This window comes from Dendrobates tinctorius, unplaced genomic scaffold (assembly GCF_039654945.1).
Source record: "Dendrobates tinctorius isolate UK_male_01 unplaced genomic scaffold, ASM3965494v1 ptg000120l, whole genome shotgun sequence".
NCBI classification, from domain to species: domain Eukaryota; kingdom Metazoa; phylum Chordata; class Amphibia; order Anura; family Dendrobatidae; genus Dendrobates; species Dendrobates tinctorius.
Window position 1 is genome coordinate 29,193,256 of NW_027361788.1, and position 17,030 is coordinate 29,210,285.

The following is a 17,030-nucleotide window of genomic DNA, read 5'->3' on the forward strand; positions in this document are numbered from 1 at the left end:
CTACCCTACTTAAGAGTAGGAAACCGGTGACGACTAATATCTAACATGGAATAAATTCCTACAGTTCCTAGGTAAGCCGTTTGAACTAGAGCCCCCGATTATTCCATCTTGGAGTTTTTACAATCAGGGTTGCAGCTGGGGTTAGCGGTGAACACTCTTAAAGTCCAGGTACCGGCACTAGGAGCGCTCTATAACTGCAACTTAGCAGCAAATAGATGGGTAGCCAGATTCATCAAATCCTGCCATCGGGCTAGGCCTATCCCAATACCCAGAATAGCCCCCTGGGATTTAAACCTAGTACTAGAGGCCCTTATAAAGGAACCATATGAGCCGTTACACCAGCTCCCCATAAAATTTCTGACCCTAAAGACGATCGTTTTAGTGACCCTTACATCGGCCCGTAGAATAAGTGACTTGCAGGCTCTCTCGGTAAACCCACCCTATACACAAGTTTTTCAGGACAGGGTGGTATTGAGAACAGACCCCGCTTATCTGCCTAAGGTAGCATCAGATTTCCATCAGGGGCAGGAGATTATCCTCCCATCCTTCTGCGACAACCCGAAAAATGCAGGGGAGGAAAAATTTCATAGTTTGGACGTCAAGAGAGCCCTATTAGAATACATATCTGTCACTAGCCAGTGGAGGAGGTCCCAGTCCCTATTCGTAGCTTTTCAGGGTGCCAGGAACGGTTATGGGGTTTCAAAAGGGACTATTGCTAGATGGATTAGGGAAGCCATTAGTGTAGCCTACTCAGCTAGTGGTGGTCCGATTCCTGACGGCATCAAGGCTCATTCCACCAGAGCCGTGGCGACCTCCTGGGCTGAAAAGGCAGAGGTATCGATAGAACAAATTTGTAAGGCCGCTACCTGGGCCTCACCTTCAACCTTCTTTAAGCACTATAGATTAAATCTATCCTCCTATGCTGACTTTAACTTTGGTAGAAGGGTGCTGCAAGCGGTGGTCCCTCCCTAAGGTGTTTCGAAGTCTCCAAAAATCTCTCAGGTGTGCTGTCATGGGTGAAGGGAAAACCACCATGGTTACTTACCGGTAGCCGGTTTTTCCGGAATCCATGACAGCACCCGTATATTCCCCCCCCTTTTTCACCGTATGGGTGTGTACGATTAGTAGGGTGCTTTTGTGTGATGTGGTGTTGGATTAACATGTAACTAACAGGGAAGTCCTCTCGATGCTCTGTAACCCAACTGAAGTGGGGGAGAGGTGCCGCCAAAATATATCTCAGTAGGTTCCTGTCCTGGCGGGGCAGATCCCTCTCTCAGGTGTGCTGTCATGGGTTCCGGAAAAAACGGCTACCGGTAAGTAACCATGGTGGTTTCGTACTTTAATGTAGGTAGTCTGATACGGATAGAAACCGAGTAGCCACAACGGCCACACAGTGTCACTCCGGAGGTCCCGGCCCGTCCATGCACTACAATGAGTGGTGTAATGCTTCCTTTCGCCTGTGGTGGCGCTGTAAGGGAAGTGAACTCTTGCTGCTTATTCTGTTCATTGGACACTGTGACCAATCCAGGCTCATCATGCAATCACCGATTCACTGGATCGGTGTGGCTCCTAGCACTGGGGCCCCCACCGATCACTAGAATGGGGACCTTTGCGGACAGATGAGCAGCACCATGGCTCATTATTTTACAGCGCTGGTTCCACTTGGATGGAGTTTGCATTTTGTTTGCGTGATATTAAAGGGGTTGCGGAACTTTTATGGTATATCCTGTATTAATGTCCAATAGATGCAAGTTCCCCAGGAACTGGACCTTGTCTCTACCTGCCAGGAATGGAGAGATGGCCGTGCATGCTCGGCTGCTAATATTGTGAAAATGGCCTCCCAGATGGGGGGCACCCCTTTAAGGGGGTTGTCCAGGCAGCACGTAACAATTGTAGTTGAGAGCGATAGGGGTCGGCACTGAGCAGTGTACAGGACTGCTATGTTCTGCCGGCCAGAGCAGATTACAGCTGATTGTTGGTGATGCCGAGTGCCGGACCCCCATGATCTCATATTGAGGACAGATCATCTATCATTAGGTCCTGGATAATCCAGTGGGCTAACAGGGACTGATGTGATGTGAGTGATTACAATCTGTGTACAGAGCCGTGGTATAGGTTTAGTGACAGATAAGAAACAGAAAGTCATTTAAAGGGATTGTCCAGAAATAATAAAAAAAATCTAAAATCCTTTGTAACATCAACATCTTTGGACTTCCAGCCAATCAGTAGCCGCAGCAGTGATGCCGAGGCCATTGATTGTCTGCACCGGTCACGTGGTTGTACATGATGTCATGACTGCAGGACAGGTAAACAAAGACCAGCAGGGGCCCCCGTAATGTCGGCGCTGGAGCGGCAGAGGATTGAGCATATTTTTTTATTTATTGAACATCATGTTATTATATATTTTATTTTTATAGTGTATCTCCCCCCCCCCCGCACATCTGGGGTCTCACGAAATAAACGCTCCGTACCAATCCTTCTATTTCTAAAAGGATTTGCTGACGAGGGAGCTTATGGGGTTAATAAAAGCGCAGCATCCGCCACAAAGGATGAGATCAGAGAGAAGTTTGGAATGAGCGATGCTGACTTAACGAGAGACGAGCGGTAATTGAAAGGCGCAGAGCATTGTGCGGTGCTCTGCTCTGCCCGCACAGGCTCCGCTTCAATCTGCCCTTCTAAATTTGGAGGAGATTTTTTTTTTTTTTCCCCTTCCCTCTCCTGGAGAAAGGGAGGGTTTGGATTTCTGCTGGAAGGGAAGGAACTGACAGGAAGGGGCTGCTCTCATCTCTCCCGCTGCCCCCCTCCTCTTACTGACTGAGGAACCATTTACAAAAGGCTCATTCTCTGGGGAGAGCAGAGTCAGGAACGCAGAGCCTGTGAGTAATTTCCTGCTCAATATGGCTTCTCTGACTCATACAATCCCCCCGAGGTTACTGCAGGATTGGCTCTCTCCCTCTCTCCATCATGTGATGGCTCAGGCTCTTTTTCTCCTGCCGTCTCTCATGATCTCTCCCTGGATTTTATTTTATTTTTTTTTTTTTTTATTTTTCCGTTCCTTTTTTTTTTTTTTTTTTGCTTTAGCACTCCGCTATTATATTGGAAGCGTGATTGTTTACAACCACATGTGGCCAGGCTTGCCGACCGGCGATGTCCTTTGTTGCGTGCGTCCCCCATCCCTGATTAATCACAGAACATAAAATTGTGCCGGCTTTATCAGATACTCGCAGCACACCGGTACTGAGAACACGCCTGAAATTAACGAGCGGCTCCAGCGCCTGGAGGGGACGCCATCGCTGACCCTATAGGAGATCTGCATTGTTATAAAGGCAGCGCCATTACTTGGCCTGTGTGTGGTATTGCAATGTTCCGATATTGTGACGAGCTGATCGTTCTCCTGGCGTCTTCTCTTATAACTTTGCTTTGTTCCGTTCCTCTATTTATTACTCCTCCTGGGAGTGTAGGAGTGGACGCCGTGGTCTTTATTAGAGGGAAAGGGGCGTGTTCCTACACAGTCGGTAATGATTGGACAATGTCAGCGTGAAGTGAAACAACCCCACAGCTGGTAACACCCAGTTGTCTATTCATGAACCTCTTGGAGAAATAACATAGAAAAAACCAGGAGAGATGACAAGGTGTAATCAGCTGGGCTGTAATACCACACACAGGCTAGAGGGGCGCTGTTCTTTTTATTTAATTTCTTCATTTCATACAATCCCTTTAAAGGGTTATTCTTGTGCCGCTTACTTCCGCATTGGTTGGGGGGTGAGCAGCACCGATGACATGACAGTACAGCTAAGGTACCTCTAGCACCCCCTGATTTTACTAGGGAGACAATTTTGTTTGAGGGTAGATGGCGCACCCCAGAGGGGTGATCAGGGAATGACATTATCTGCCAAGTTTCAGGAATATTAATAATAACGTACAATAATGATGAGGAGCCATGCTGTACATATCCAAAACCTCAACATATCCTATCCATCACATCAAAAAAGTGACGCAACTTCTCAAACTAGTTTTGATTAAAAAATAAATCCGCTACCGTTTTGTGTATACAGCACCCATGCAGGCATAGACGTCTCGATGGATGCTCCGGTTGCAGCCTACACAAAGTGGAAGAATAAAACAAAAAGGAGTAGACTGCACAATCAAACTACATGCAGGGTTTGTTTGTAGTCTGTCACCATGGAGACACATAGGTCTGCATAGGAGCTGCATATACAAACTGATAGATCAATTGTACCGTTTTTTTTTTGTTTTGTTTTTTTTTGGTCCCAACCATAATGGCAGAGGTTGACACAGGTTTTAAAGCAGCAAAAGCCTAATGATTGCAGGGAAATAGTAGGTATTAAAGGGGTTATGTTGTGACAGCAGCCCCTGTCCATAACAGATATCAGGGGTCCGCTGTATGACATTTCCAGTAAGCTGCCATTATTACTGGTGGTATGGCCCTGATGGCAGCAGCCTTTTCATCCCCGAACTTTATGGGGGGTCTTGGGTCATTCACCCCCCACAGTGATGTTATTTTTTGGATTTAGTCTTTATTGCTTTCCCCTAGTATGCCAGCTGCTATATAATTGATTTTCTTGTTGGTGTCTGTAGAAATATTTCATTTGGTTTGGATCTGATGATTATTTCTCTTCCAGATGAAGACCGGACCCTTCGCAGAGCACTCCAATCAGCTGTGGAACATCAGCGCTGTCCCAACGTGGGCGAAAGTTAACCAGGGCCTGATCCGCATGTACAAGGCAGAGGTGAGACGCCTGACACTGCCCACACACGTCAGACACCTGTCGGCAGAACAGCCGTCTCTTCCCAGCGCTCAATGGGGAGATGGAGAAATCCTTTGTGCTTCCAGATTGATACAGGAAAGATGTATATCTTTGTACCGTGTTAGCCAGTAGAAGAGACCTGAGTAGTCTCGAAAGCTTGCAATGTATTACCATCTTTTCAGTTAGCCATTAAAAGGTATCAACTACTGAGGACTCTCAATCCTGAATATTGTGCTTCCAGGGAATTTAAGCCTCTGCCGGAGGTGTCTGTCGTTGACTTATCTTCCCTGAAAACAAAAGGATCAGGTGCTTAAATCAAACTAGCTGGATCCTAAATAATTACTGCCATATTGGAAAACTTTCCATACTAGCGGATTAAAGGGGTTGTCCCGGTAAACTCTCCTGCCCAATCTGGCATTGGGTATGAAAAAACGTTGGGTGGCACAATTGGCACCGAAACTGTCCCAAGCCGAGCAAACACAGTGTATGAGTATTACGCTAACTAATGGCGCCCAAACACAATATTTGCTGTGCATCGAATGGTTGTTTTGGGGTCCGTGTCATACAGTGTCGTATGCTCAAGTCACATGCTGTGAAAGCGAAGCACGGAGTATTTCGGTAGAGGATGTGCTTGGCCATAGCCTTGACCAATTAACGGCTGCATCCTGCTGCTTTACTGCACGGTAGCAAAGGAGATGGAAGCAGGACATGCATAAATTACTGCCCCCCCCTGCTCACGTTGCTGGCCCCCCCTCTGTGCTCACGTTGCTGCCCCCCCCGTGCTCACATTGCAGGCCCCCCTCCCGTGCTCACGTTGCTGCCCCCCCCCCCCCCGTGCGTCGCGTTGCTGGGCCCCCCTTGCTCACGTCACGCCCCCCCCCCGTGCTCGCGTTGCTAGCCCCCCTCCATGCTCGCGTTGCTGGCTCCCCCCTCCGTGCTCGCTTGGCGGGCCCCCCCCCCCCGTGCTCACGTTGCTGCCCCCCCCTTGCTTCACGTTGCTGGGCCCCCCCTTGCTCGCGTCACACCCCCACCCCTGTGCTCGCGTTGCTGCCCCCCCCTCCATGCTCGCGTTGCTGGCCCCCCCCTCCGTGCTCGCGTTGCTGCCCCCCCCTGTGCTCACATTGCTGCCCCCCCCCCGTGCTCGCGTTGCTGGCCCCCCCCCTCCGTGCTCGCGTTGCTGGCCCCCCCCCTCCGTGCTCGCGTTGCTGGCCCCCCCCTCCGTGCTCGCGTTGCTGGCCCCCCCCTCCGTGCTCGCGTTGCTGGCCCCCCCCCTCCGTGCTCGCGTTGCTGCCCCCCCCTCCGTGCTCGCGTTGCTGCCCCCCCCCTCCGTGCTCGCGTTGCTGCCCCCCCCCTCCGTGCTCGCGTTGCTGCCCCCCCCTCCGTGCTCGCGTTGCTGCCCCCCCCCCTCCGTGCTCGCTTTGCTGCCCCCCCCTCCGTGCTCGCGTTGCTGCCCCCCCCCTCCGTGCTCGCGTTGCTGCCCCCCCCCCCCTCCGTGCTCGCGTTGCTGCCCCCCCCCCCCTCCGTGCTCGCGTTGCTGGCCCCCCCCTCCGTGCTCGCGTTGCTGGCCCCCCCCCTCCGTGCTCGCGTTGCTGGCCCCCCCCTCCGTGCTCGCGTTGCTGGCCCCCCCCTCCGTGCTCGCGTTGCTGGCTCCCCCCTCCGTGCTTGCTTGGCTGGCCCTCCCCCTTGCTCACGTCACCCCCCCGTGCTTCACGTTGCTGGGCCCCCCCCTTGCTCACATCACGCCCCCCCCCCTCCGTGCTCGCGTTGCTGGGCCCCCCCTCCGTGCTCGCGTTGCTGGGCCCCCCCCCTCCGTGCTCGTGTTGCTGGCCCCACCCCTCCGTGCTCGCGTTGCTGGGCCCCACCCCTCCGCGCTCGCGTTGCTGGGCCCCACCCCTCCGTGCTCGCGTTGCTGGGCCCCCCCCCTCCGTGCTCGCGTTGCTGGGCCCCCCCCCCTCCGTGCTCGCGTTGCTGGGCCCCCCCCCCCTCCGTGCTCGCGTTGCTGGGCCCCCCCCCTCCGTGCTCGCGTTGCTGGGCCCCCCCCCTCCGTGCTCGCGTTGCTGGGCCCCCCCCCTCCGTGCTCGCGTTGCTGGGCCCCCCCCCCTCCGTGCTCGCGTTGCTGGGCCCCCCCCCTCCGTGCTCGCGTTGCTGGGCCCCCCCCCCTCCGTGCTCACGTTGCTGACCCCTCCTTCCGTGCTTCACGTCACTCCCCCCCTGTTTCCATTACTGTCCCCCATGCTCACGTTACTGGCCCCCCTCCCGTGCTTCACGTCACCGCCCCCACGTGTTTCACGTTACTGCCCCCCCTCGTGCACACGCTGCTGCCCGCTCTCATGCTCAGGTTACTGCCTCCTCATGCTCAGGTTACTGTTCCCCCTGTGCTCAGGTTACTGCCCTCTCCTTTCTTTGCTCAGATTATTGTTACCCCTTGTGCTCAAGTTACTGCCCCCCTCTACTCAGGTTACTGCTCCCCCTCGTGTTCAGGTTACTGCTCCCCGTGCTCAGGTTACAGCCACCCCCCTCATGCTCAGGTTATTGCTCCCCCCCCCCCCCCCCGTGCTCAGGTTAATGCCCCCCCATGCACAAGTAACTGCCCGACGTGCTCAGGTTACTGCCCCCTTGTGTTCAGGTTACTGCCCCCTTGTGTTCAGGTTGCTGTTCCCCTGTGCTCAGGTTGCTGCCCTCCTTTCTGTGCTTAGGTTATTACTGCCCCCTGTGCTCAGGTTACTGCCCCCCTCTACTCAGGTTACTGCCTTCCTTTCCGTGCTCAGGTCATTGCTCCCCCTTGTGTTCAGGTTATTGCTCCCCGTGCTCAGGTTACTGCCATCCCCCTCCCCCATACTCAGGTTATTGCTCCCCCCCTGTGCTCAGGTTACTGCCCCCCTCTATTCAGGTTACTGCCTTCCTTTCCGTGCACAGGTTATTGCTCCCCCTTGCGTTCAGGTTACTGCTCCCCGTTCTCAGGTTACTGCCATTCCCCTCCCCCATACTCAGGTTATTGCTCCCCCCCTGTGCTCAGGTTGCTGCCTTCGTGCTCACGTTACTGCCCCCTTTTTGCTTGTTATCAGGCTCATCCTCAGCAATATTTGTACGTGGTTACAATGGGGTCCCCTGACTGCAAGAAAACCAAATGCTGCGCCATATTATGGTATATGGAAGCGGTGGAGTGTGCTGCTGTGAGCGCAGATTAGAGCAAAGGGGGATAAGTAAGGTCCAATCTGGCGCCGCTGACCTCTTGGAGAAATAAAGGATAGCGGAAAATTCAGAAATCGTGTGTCGGAGCCGCTTATCTCCAGAGGACGGGATGGTGGCCCATCACTCACACATGCAAAGATAAAGCCGCTCATCTCCCAGGCGGACATGTTTCCATATTCGAGCAGCTTTGGTTTTCTGGCCTCCTGCTAGGATGATAATGCACAGAGGGGGAAGGCAGAAGATCCATACACTTCTCAGTGGAGCATGGGATAATGTATCTGGGTCCTGTTAGCACAAGCTTGCTTGTTAACCCGTGAAAGGGGCGAGCACATGTACTGAATAGAATTACTGAGGTGAAAAGTTCCTGGAGCTGTGAATCAGTCCTTCCTCCGCTCCCCCCTCCGCTGCCGGCTCCACATCCTGTGCTCCGACCCACCCACATACCTCTGTAATCTGGGAGCCAGTCTCTTGGAAGTCTGCTCTGTCTCCTTCCTGCTAAGAAGGCTCTGTTCCCGGTTGTCTCTCCGTGTTATACAGAGGCCCCCGATGCAGGCAGGACTGCGGGGTCTACCCCAGCGGTGTCGGGGGGCACCTGGGCACGAGTCGCTGCAGAGCTAAACACAATTACATATATATGAATCCAATAATCCCCTACAAGATGCAGGTTAATAGAGGGGTCAGGAGGAGCCCCACACATCCATGCATTGCACACACAGCCCATTGATTTCTATAGGCCCCATGCAATTCTTTATTTCCCCAGTAGGGGAGCTGCAGGGACTTTCTCCATAGATTACAACTAAATGCTGGAAGTTTGTGTCCTACTAAAGGGGTCTGCTCGTCTCCTGAAATGGGTCAAGTACTTTTAAAAGCAAGCAACTTCTTATTAGAAAACAAAATTTTTAAGTCTGAAGTTTATAGCTTGTTGCCTAGGTTACGGCCACCTCTGCAGTCAATCAGAGGTGGTTGAGTCCCTAGGCAAAAAGTACAGCACTTGCAAGACCTTTGTTAGGCTGGGTTCACATTGTGCTATTGGCAATGCGCTGACGGCATCTGTTACATAGCGGCACTAACGCTAAGTAACTGATGCGTTAGCGCAGCCATAGACCGCCGTTATGTAGCGCATCGGCATGCGTTTGCGATGTGCCGTCGTTCTGTGACGGACCCTCGGACATGTGCTGCAGCGTTCGGGGTTCCGTCATCGCTAGCGCAGATAGGGAAGCTGCGCTAGTGTGATTGCTAAACGCAATCACAAAATCACATTAGCGTTAATGCAGTCTAACAGCGCTATGTGTTGAACGGACTGCATTAACGCAATGTGAACCTGTCCTAATACAGCTTGTAAGTGCTGGGCTGGATCCGGCCACCGTCAGCGCCCCTTTGCCCCTCCTGTGTTAGAGAGCACACAGTTCTGACCAGCGGCACCACCATGATGTTGGCTCACATTACCAATTCCCAGGAGCACACCACAACCTGGCAAGCGGGAAGCAGAGGATTGTTGTGCTCTTAGAGAGGGCATGAGGCAACCCCTTTAAGGTGGTCATGCACTTTAAATAAAAGTACCCTAGTTTTGTAGTTGAGTCATCAATGAGGACTCATTGTGCGGGCACAGCCGGACATGTTGGCCTGTATTGGATGTTACAGTGGTCCATCCTGGCCATACACGGTCAGGAACATCGGGTGATGACGATCTGGGATCAGTCCGATATAACCATTGTTCCTTCTTACATTTTATAATAATCTTTTATTTTTATATAGCGCTAACATATTCCGCAGCGCTTTACAGTTTGCACACAGTTAGCATCACTGTCCCTGGTGGGGCTCACAATCTAAATTCCCTATCAGTATGTTTTTTGAGTGTGGGAAGAAACCGGAGGAAAGCCACGCAAACACGGGGAGAACATACAAACTCCTTGCAGATGCGTTTTTTTGGTGGGAGCACTGGCTGCAGTGGTATCCACTGAGCCACCGTGCCGCCCAATGATTGATGGTTTCTGTTTGAAATCATACATTTTCATCAAAATGGCTCATGGCTGTGTGCTCTTGTAGGATTATCGGGTCAGTAACAGAAATGTGAACGCTGCGTACGATCAGTAGTTGTTGATTGGCTGCAGTGTGTTCTCCACGCTCGGCAGCCTGGGATGAGTCATCTACCATGGTCACCCTAAAAAAAAGTCACCTAGCGCCCTTTGTATCCGTGGCTTATTACACGTCGCTGCAAAGCAGCTTGTGGCGGTGTGAGGGCTATGCTCACCCTGCTTTCCTGGCGCTATACAGAGGTGTGGTATTGATTTGCAGGCAAGAGCTGCTTCCCATTAGGATTGCAGAGCCAGCACACTGCAGCCATGTGTGTCAGTCCTGACGATCGGCCTCTTCCTTTCATCTGTTGATGTGTGCTCCCCGCACACAGCACATGAGCCTCTGTCTGCTGCAGGAGAACAGCACAGCTCTTGTAGCTCCGCAGCCGCTCTCTGGTGTTTGCTCAGCCTCCACCAGGCCCCTGAGTCTCTGGGAAGAGAAGTGAACTTTCACCCTGGCTGGAATTCCAGGCGGCCTGATCTCTAACACCCCCCAGCCTCCCTCATGACATCAGCAGGACCGGCAGCTGCACGCCTGCAACTAAAATCCCGAGCAAGGTATCGGGGTCCCACAGTCTGCATATATATATACTGCTCAAAAAAATAAAGGGAAGACTTAAACAACACAGTGTACTAGGAAGTGTTCCCTTTATTTCTTTTGAGTAGTATAATAATAAAATATACATATACTAGCCGAGGAGCCCGGCGCTGCCCAGGCATAGTAACTAACTACGGTTAGTTATAGCAAATTATAATGAATATATATATATATCAGAAAGGCAGAGAAGAAGAATGGTGAGAACAGTCAAGGACAATCCACAGACCACCTCCAAAGACCTGCAGCCTCATCTTGCTGCAGATGGTGTCACTGTGCATCGGCCAACAATACAGCGCACTTTGCACAATGAGAAGCTGTATGGGAGAGTGATGCGAAAGAAGCCGTTTCTGCAAGCACGCCACAAACAGAGTCGCCTGAGGTATGCAAAAGCACATTTGGACAAGCCAGTTACATTTTGGAAGAAGGTCCTGTGGACTGATGAAACAAAGATTGAGTTGTTTGGTCATACAAAAAGGCGTTATGCATGCGCTGTATTGTTGACCGATGCACAGTGACACCATCTGCAGCAAGATGATGCTGCACGTCTTTGGAGGTGGTCTGTGGATTGTCCTTGACTGTTCTCACCATTCTTCTTCTCTGCCTTTCTGATATTTTTCTTGGCCTGCCACTTCTGGGCTTAACAAGAACTGTACCTGTGTTCTTCCATTTCCTTACTATGTTCCTCACAGTGGAAACTGACAGGTTAAATCTCTGAGACAACTTTTTGTATCCTTCCCCTGAAAAGCTATGTTGAATAATCTTTGTTTTCAGATCATTTGAGAGTTGTTTTGAGGAGCCCATGATGCCACTCTTCATAGGAGAATCAAATAGGAGAACTACTTGCAAGTGGCCACTTTAAATACCTTTTCTCATGATTTGATACACCTGGCTATGAAGTTCAAAGCTCAATGAGGTTACAAAACCAATTTAGTGCTTCAGGAAGTCAGTAAAAAGTAGTTAGGAGTGTTCAAATCAAGAAAATGATAAGGGTGCCAATACTTTTGCACCGGTCAAATTTTGTTTAAATGCAGATTGCACATTTTCTGTTAGTACAATAAACCTCATTTGAATCCAGAAATATAACTGAGTCCATCAGTTATTAGATATATGAAACTGAAATACCTGTTGCAAAAACCAAAATTGTTATAAAGAAAAAAGGTTAACATTAATAGGGGTGCCCAAACTTTTACATATGACTGTATATATATATATATGTGGAGCCCCACCCACCACCCACCACCCACTCCGCATAGCAGGACTGTGGAGTCGGTAAGCCAAACCTGCGACTCCGACTCCTCAATTTCCCTTACACCGACTCCCACATATGTTGCTTATATTTAAGTGAAAAATTTATTGTAGTACAATGTGAACATCAGACATTTAATCATTTCTATGATCCAATAATCAAGATATTTAGGTAGAACATAATATCTATTTATTGGAACACAACTTTAGAACACAAAAAACTGTAATAAATTGTAAATATGTATTACACTGTATAATATTGATTACATATATACAGTACAGACCAAAAGTTTGGACACACCTTCTCATTCAAAAAGTTTTCTTTATTTTCATGACTATGAAAATTGTAGATTCACTCTGAAGGCATCAAAACAATGAATTAACACATGTGGAATTATATAATTAACAAAAAAGTGTGAAACAACTGAAAACATGTCTTATATTCTAGATTCTTCAAAGTAGCCACCTTTTGCTTTGATTTACTCACTCTTGGGATTCTCTTGATGAACTTCAAGAGGTAGTCACTGGAAATGGTCTTCCAACAGTCTTGAAGGAGTACCCAGAGATGCTTAGCACTTGTTGGCCCTTTTGCCTTCACTCTGCGGTCCAGCTCACCCCAAACCATCTCGATTGGGTTCAGATCTGGTGTCTGTGGAGGCCAGGTCATCTGGCGTAGCATCCCATCACTCTCCTTCTTGGTCAGATAGCCCTTACACAGCCTGGAGGTGTGTTTAGGGTCATTGTCCCGCTGAAAAATAAATGATGGTCCAACTAAACACAAACCGGATGGAATAGCATGCCGCTGCAAGATGCTGTGGTAGCCATGCTGGTTCAGTATGCCTTCAATTTTGAATAAATCCCCAACAGTGTCACCAGCAAAGCACCCCCACACCATCACACCTCCTCCTCCATGCTTCATGGTGGGAACCAGGCACGTAGAGTCCATCCGTTCACCTTTTCTGCGTCGCACAAAGACACGGTGGTTGGAACCAAAGATCTCAAATTTGGACTCATCAGACCAAAGCACAGATTTCCACTGGTCTAATGTTCTTTAGCCCAAACAAGTCTCTTCTGCTTGTTGCCTGTCCTTAGCAGTGGTTTCCTAGCAGCTATTTTACCATGAAGGCCTGCTGCACAAAGTCTCCTCTTAACATCTCCTCTTAACAGTTGTTGTAGAGATGTCTCTGCTGCTAGAACTCTGTGTGACATTGACCTGGTCTCTAATCTGAGCTGCTGTTAACCTGCGATTTCTGAGGCTGGTGACTCGGATGAACTTATCCTCCGCAGCAGAGGTGACTCTTGGTCTTCCTTTCCTGGGGCGGTCCTCATGTGAGCCAGTTTCTTTGTAGCGCTTGATGGTTTTTGCCACTGCACTTGGGGACACTTTCAAAGTTTTCCCAATTTTTCAGACTGACCGACCCTCATTTCTTAAAGTAATGATGGCCACTCGTTTTTCTTTACTTAGCTGCTTTTTTCTTGCCATAATACAAATTCTAACAGTCTATTCAGTAGGACTATCACCTGTGTATCCACCAGACTTCTGCACAACACAACTGATGTTCCCAACCCCATTTATAAGGCAAGAAATCCCACTTATTAAACCTGACAGGGCACACCTGTGAAGTGAAAACCATTTCCGGTGACTACCTTTTGAAGCTCATCAAGAGAATCCCAAGAGTATGCAAAGCAGTAATCAAAGCAAAAGGTGGCTACTTTGAAGAACCTAGAATATAAGACATATTTTCAGTTGTTTCACACTTTTTTGTTAATTATACAATTCCACATGTGTTAATTCACAGTCTTGATGCCTTAAGAGTGAATCTGCAATTTTCATAGTCATGAAAATAAAGAAAACTCTTTGAATGAGAAGGTGTGTCCAAACTTTTGGTCTGTACTGTGTGTGTATGTATGTATGTATGTGTATATATATATATATATATATATATATATATATATACATAAACACTATGACTTATCTCAGCTAAGACAAAGCCTAGATCCTCAGGCTACATTCACACTATGGGCGTAGCCAGGATCAAACCTGGGGGGGGGGGGCAGAATCTCATACTGTTCCGCAGAATTTCATACTGCACACCTCAGCTGCTGCAGAACCTCATACTGCACACTCCTACACTTGAAAATAAAGCCTGCACCTTAAGAAGATGTGGTGATTAATGCAGTCTATTTATTCCAACTATCAGTTGATGTTGATGTTACTGAAGACGAGCAATGCCTGTCCTGGGCGTCCTTTTGGGCAGCTATGAGGTGTCCCTGACTGGTGCTAAAAAAAAAAGCAGTGTTAGTCTGTGTGCTATTCGGCTTTCATTCTTTTTGATACAGATATGATATGGATAGACAGATATGGATAGATAGAGCAGATTTCTAATCTGCTTTTGAAAACATTATCTATGAGCTCATAAACCTTTCAGGTGATGCGGTTTTTTAAAAAGCTGATCTGCTTTTGCAACTGAAAAACATATCCTCAAAAAACGCTGTGTGTGAATGTAGCCTTAGATCAGGAATAGAACAGCCATTTTATAGGACATTTCATAACTTTCCCAAATTCCTATGAAAAAATATTCAGCACATTCTGCATTGAACTACTGTACCCAATTTATTATATATTTTAGGAGTCGGAGTCGGTCCATTTTATACCGACTCCACCAAAATGAGCTCTGACTCTGACTCCACGACTCCGACTCCACAGCCCTGCCGCATAGCCACATTCACTATAATATCCTACATCATCCCGTCAGCCAGAGCCACCGGACAACTACCCATAATATCCCACATCATCCCGTCAGCCAAAGCCACCGGACAACTACCCCTAATATCCCACATCATCCCGTCAGCCGGAGCCACCAGACTACTACCCCTAATATCCCACATCATGGCGTCAGCCAGAGCCACTGGACTACTACCCATAATATCCCACATCATCCCGTCAGCCAGAGCCACTGGACTACTACCCCTAATATCCCACATCATCCCGTCAGCCAGAGCTACCGGACTACTACCACTAATATCCCACATTATCCCATCAGCCAGAGCTACCGGACTACTACCACTAATATCCCACATTATCCCGTCAGCCAGAGCTACCGGACTACTACCACTAATATCCCACATCATCCCGTCACTCAGAGCTACCGGACTACTACCACTAATATCCCACATCATCCCATCAGCCAGAGCCACTGGACAACTACCACTAATATCCCACATCATCCCGTCAGCCAGAGATACCGGACTACTACCCATAATATCCCACATCATCCCGTCAGCCAGAGATACCGGACTACTACCCATAATATCCCACATCATCCCGTCAGCCAGAGCTACCGGACTACTACCACTAATATCCCACATTATCCCGTCAGCCAGAGCTACCGAACTACTACCACTAATATCCCACATTATCCCGTCAGCCAGAGCTACCGGACTACTACCACTAATATCCCACATCATCCCGTCACTCAGAGCTACCGGACTACTACCACTAATATCCCACATCATCCCGTCAGCCAGAGCCACTGGACGACTACCACTAATATCCCACATCATCCCGTCATCCAGAGCTACCGGACCACTACCCCTAATATCCCACATCATCCCGTCAGCCAGAGCCACCGGACAACTACCACTAATATCCCACATCATCCCGTCAGCCAGAGATACCGGACTACTACCCATAATATCCTACATCATCCCGTCAGCCAGAGCCACCGGACTACTATCCCTAATATCCCACATCATCCCGTCAGCCAGAGCTACCGGACAACTACCACTAATATCCCACATCATCCCGTCAGCCAGAGCCACCGGACAACTACCACTAATATCCCACATCATCCCGTCAGCCAGAGCTACCGGACTACTACCACTAATATCCCACATCATCCCGTCAGCCAGAGCCACTGGACTACTACCACTAATATCCCACATCATCCCGTCAGCCAGAGCTACCGGACAACTACCACTAATATCCCACATCAACCTGTCAGCCAGAGCTACCGGACAACTACCACTAATATCCCACATCATCCCCTGAGCCTGGAGTCAGAACCAGAGCCGCTGAATGGATTTGCCCTGACTTGCATACCAATGATCCTTTTAATAGAACCCTGGGGTCAGAATCAGAGCGCTGAGGGATTTGCCCTAACTTTCATGCAGGAGATCCCTTTAAGAGAGCCTGGGGTCAGTACCAGAGCATTTGAAGGCAATTGCCCTAACTTCCATACCGGGGATCCCTTTAAGAGGGAAGATGTGCCTATGTGATGGAGGATGTGTGATGGGGATATGGGCAGGGAGGGGGGGATTCATTTCTGTCATGTGCTCTCTGCTCCTTTCAGGGGGGCAGACAATGGCTGGGAGCTTATGTTCCCGGTGATGCTAGATTTCTCCCACCATGTCAGTGTCTGCTGAGGTGTTGTCAAGTGGGAAAACTGTTGGTCACAGCAACCAATCACAGCTCAGCTTCTTTTGAACAGCTCTGGTGAAATGAAAGATCTTTCGTGATTGGTTGGTGATACACACACACACACACACACACACACACACACACACACACACACACACACACACACACACTTTTATATATATATATAGAGATATATAACATTATATTCTGCACCACATATGGTATCTATTTCTGCACATATAATTTCCACAACTTGTAGATTATTTTTCAGGCCATGTTCACACCTTCAGGATTCGCTGCAGATTTAGGGGGTGAAAATGAAAGCATTGTGCGGATTCTATGTTCTGCAGGATAATTTTATAGATTTCATCCCTAGGTTAGAGGAGTAGAGCGAAATCAGTGACAAATCTGCAGCAAAATCAGCTTGTAGCGCGCAGATTTTGTTGCGGATTTCTGAATAAAATGACGGGCCGGATGAAATCCAGATGCCTGATCCTCATGTACACCAATTTCTGCCATAGGGGGAGTTGGGAGGTCCCTCCCATACACATTAGATGGTCTGCCAGTCCTGCCAAAATCTGCCGCTTTAGTCGGTATACAGCTAACCTGTGTAAAAGTTTTAAGGGGGTTGTCCTGTACTTTAATATTGAAGGCTTATCCTTAGGATAGATCAATAACAGATCGATGGGGGTGTGACACCAGGAACCCCCGCCCGTCAGCTGCTCCTGGTG

The 17,030-nt window shown here is 49.4% G+C and overlaps 1 protein-coding gene across 4 annotated transcripts in view; it reads left to right on the forward strand.

Annotated features, from left to right (window-relative positions):
• PTPA (protein phosphatase 2 phosphatase activator) overlaps positions 1-17,030 on the forward strand; it is a 62,792-nt gene that overhangs the window by 38,717 nt on the left and 7,045 nt on the right. For all 4 annotated transcript variants that reach the window (XM_073541017.1, XM_073541016.1, XM_073541019.1 and 1 more), the window contains exon 9: positions 4,644-4,751. In XM_073541017.1, the coding sequence (XP_073397118.1) occupies positions 4,644-4,751 (108 nt within the window). The remainder of the gene's footprint in view (positions 1-4,643; positions 4,752-17,030) is intronic.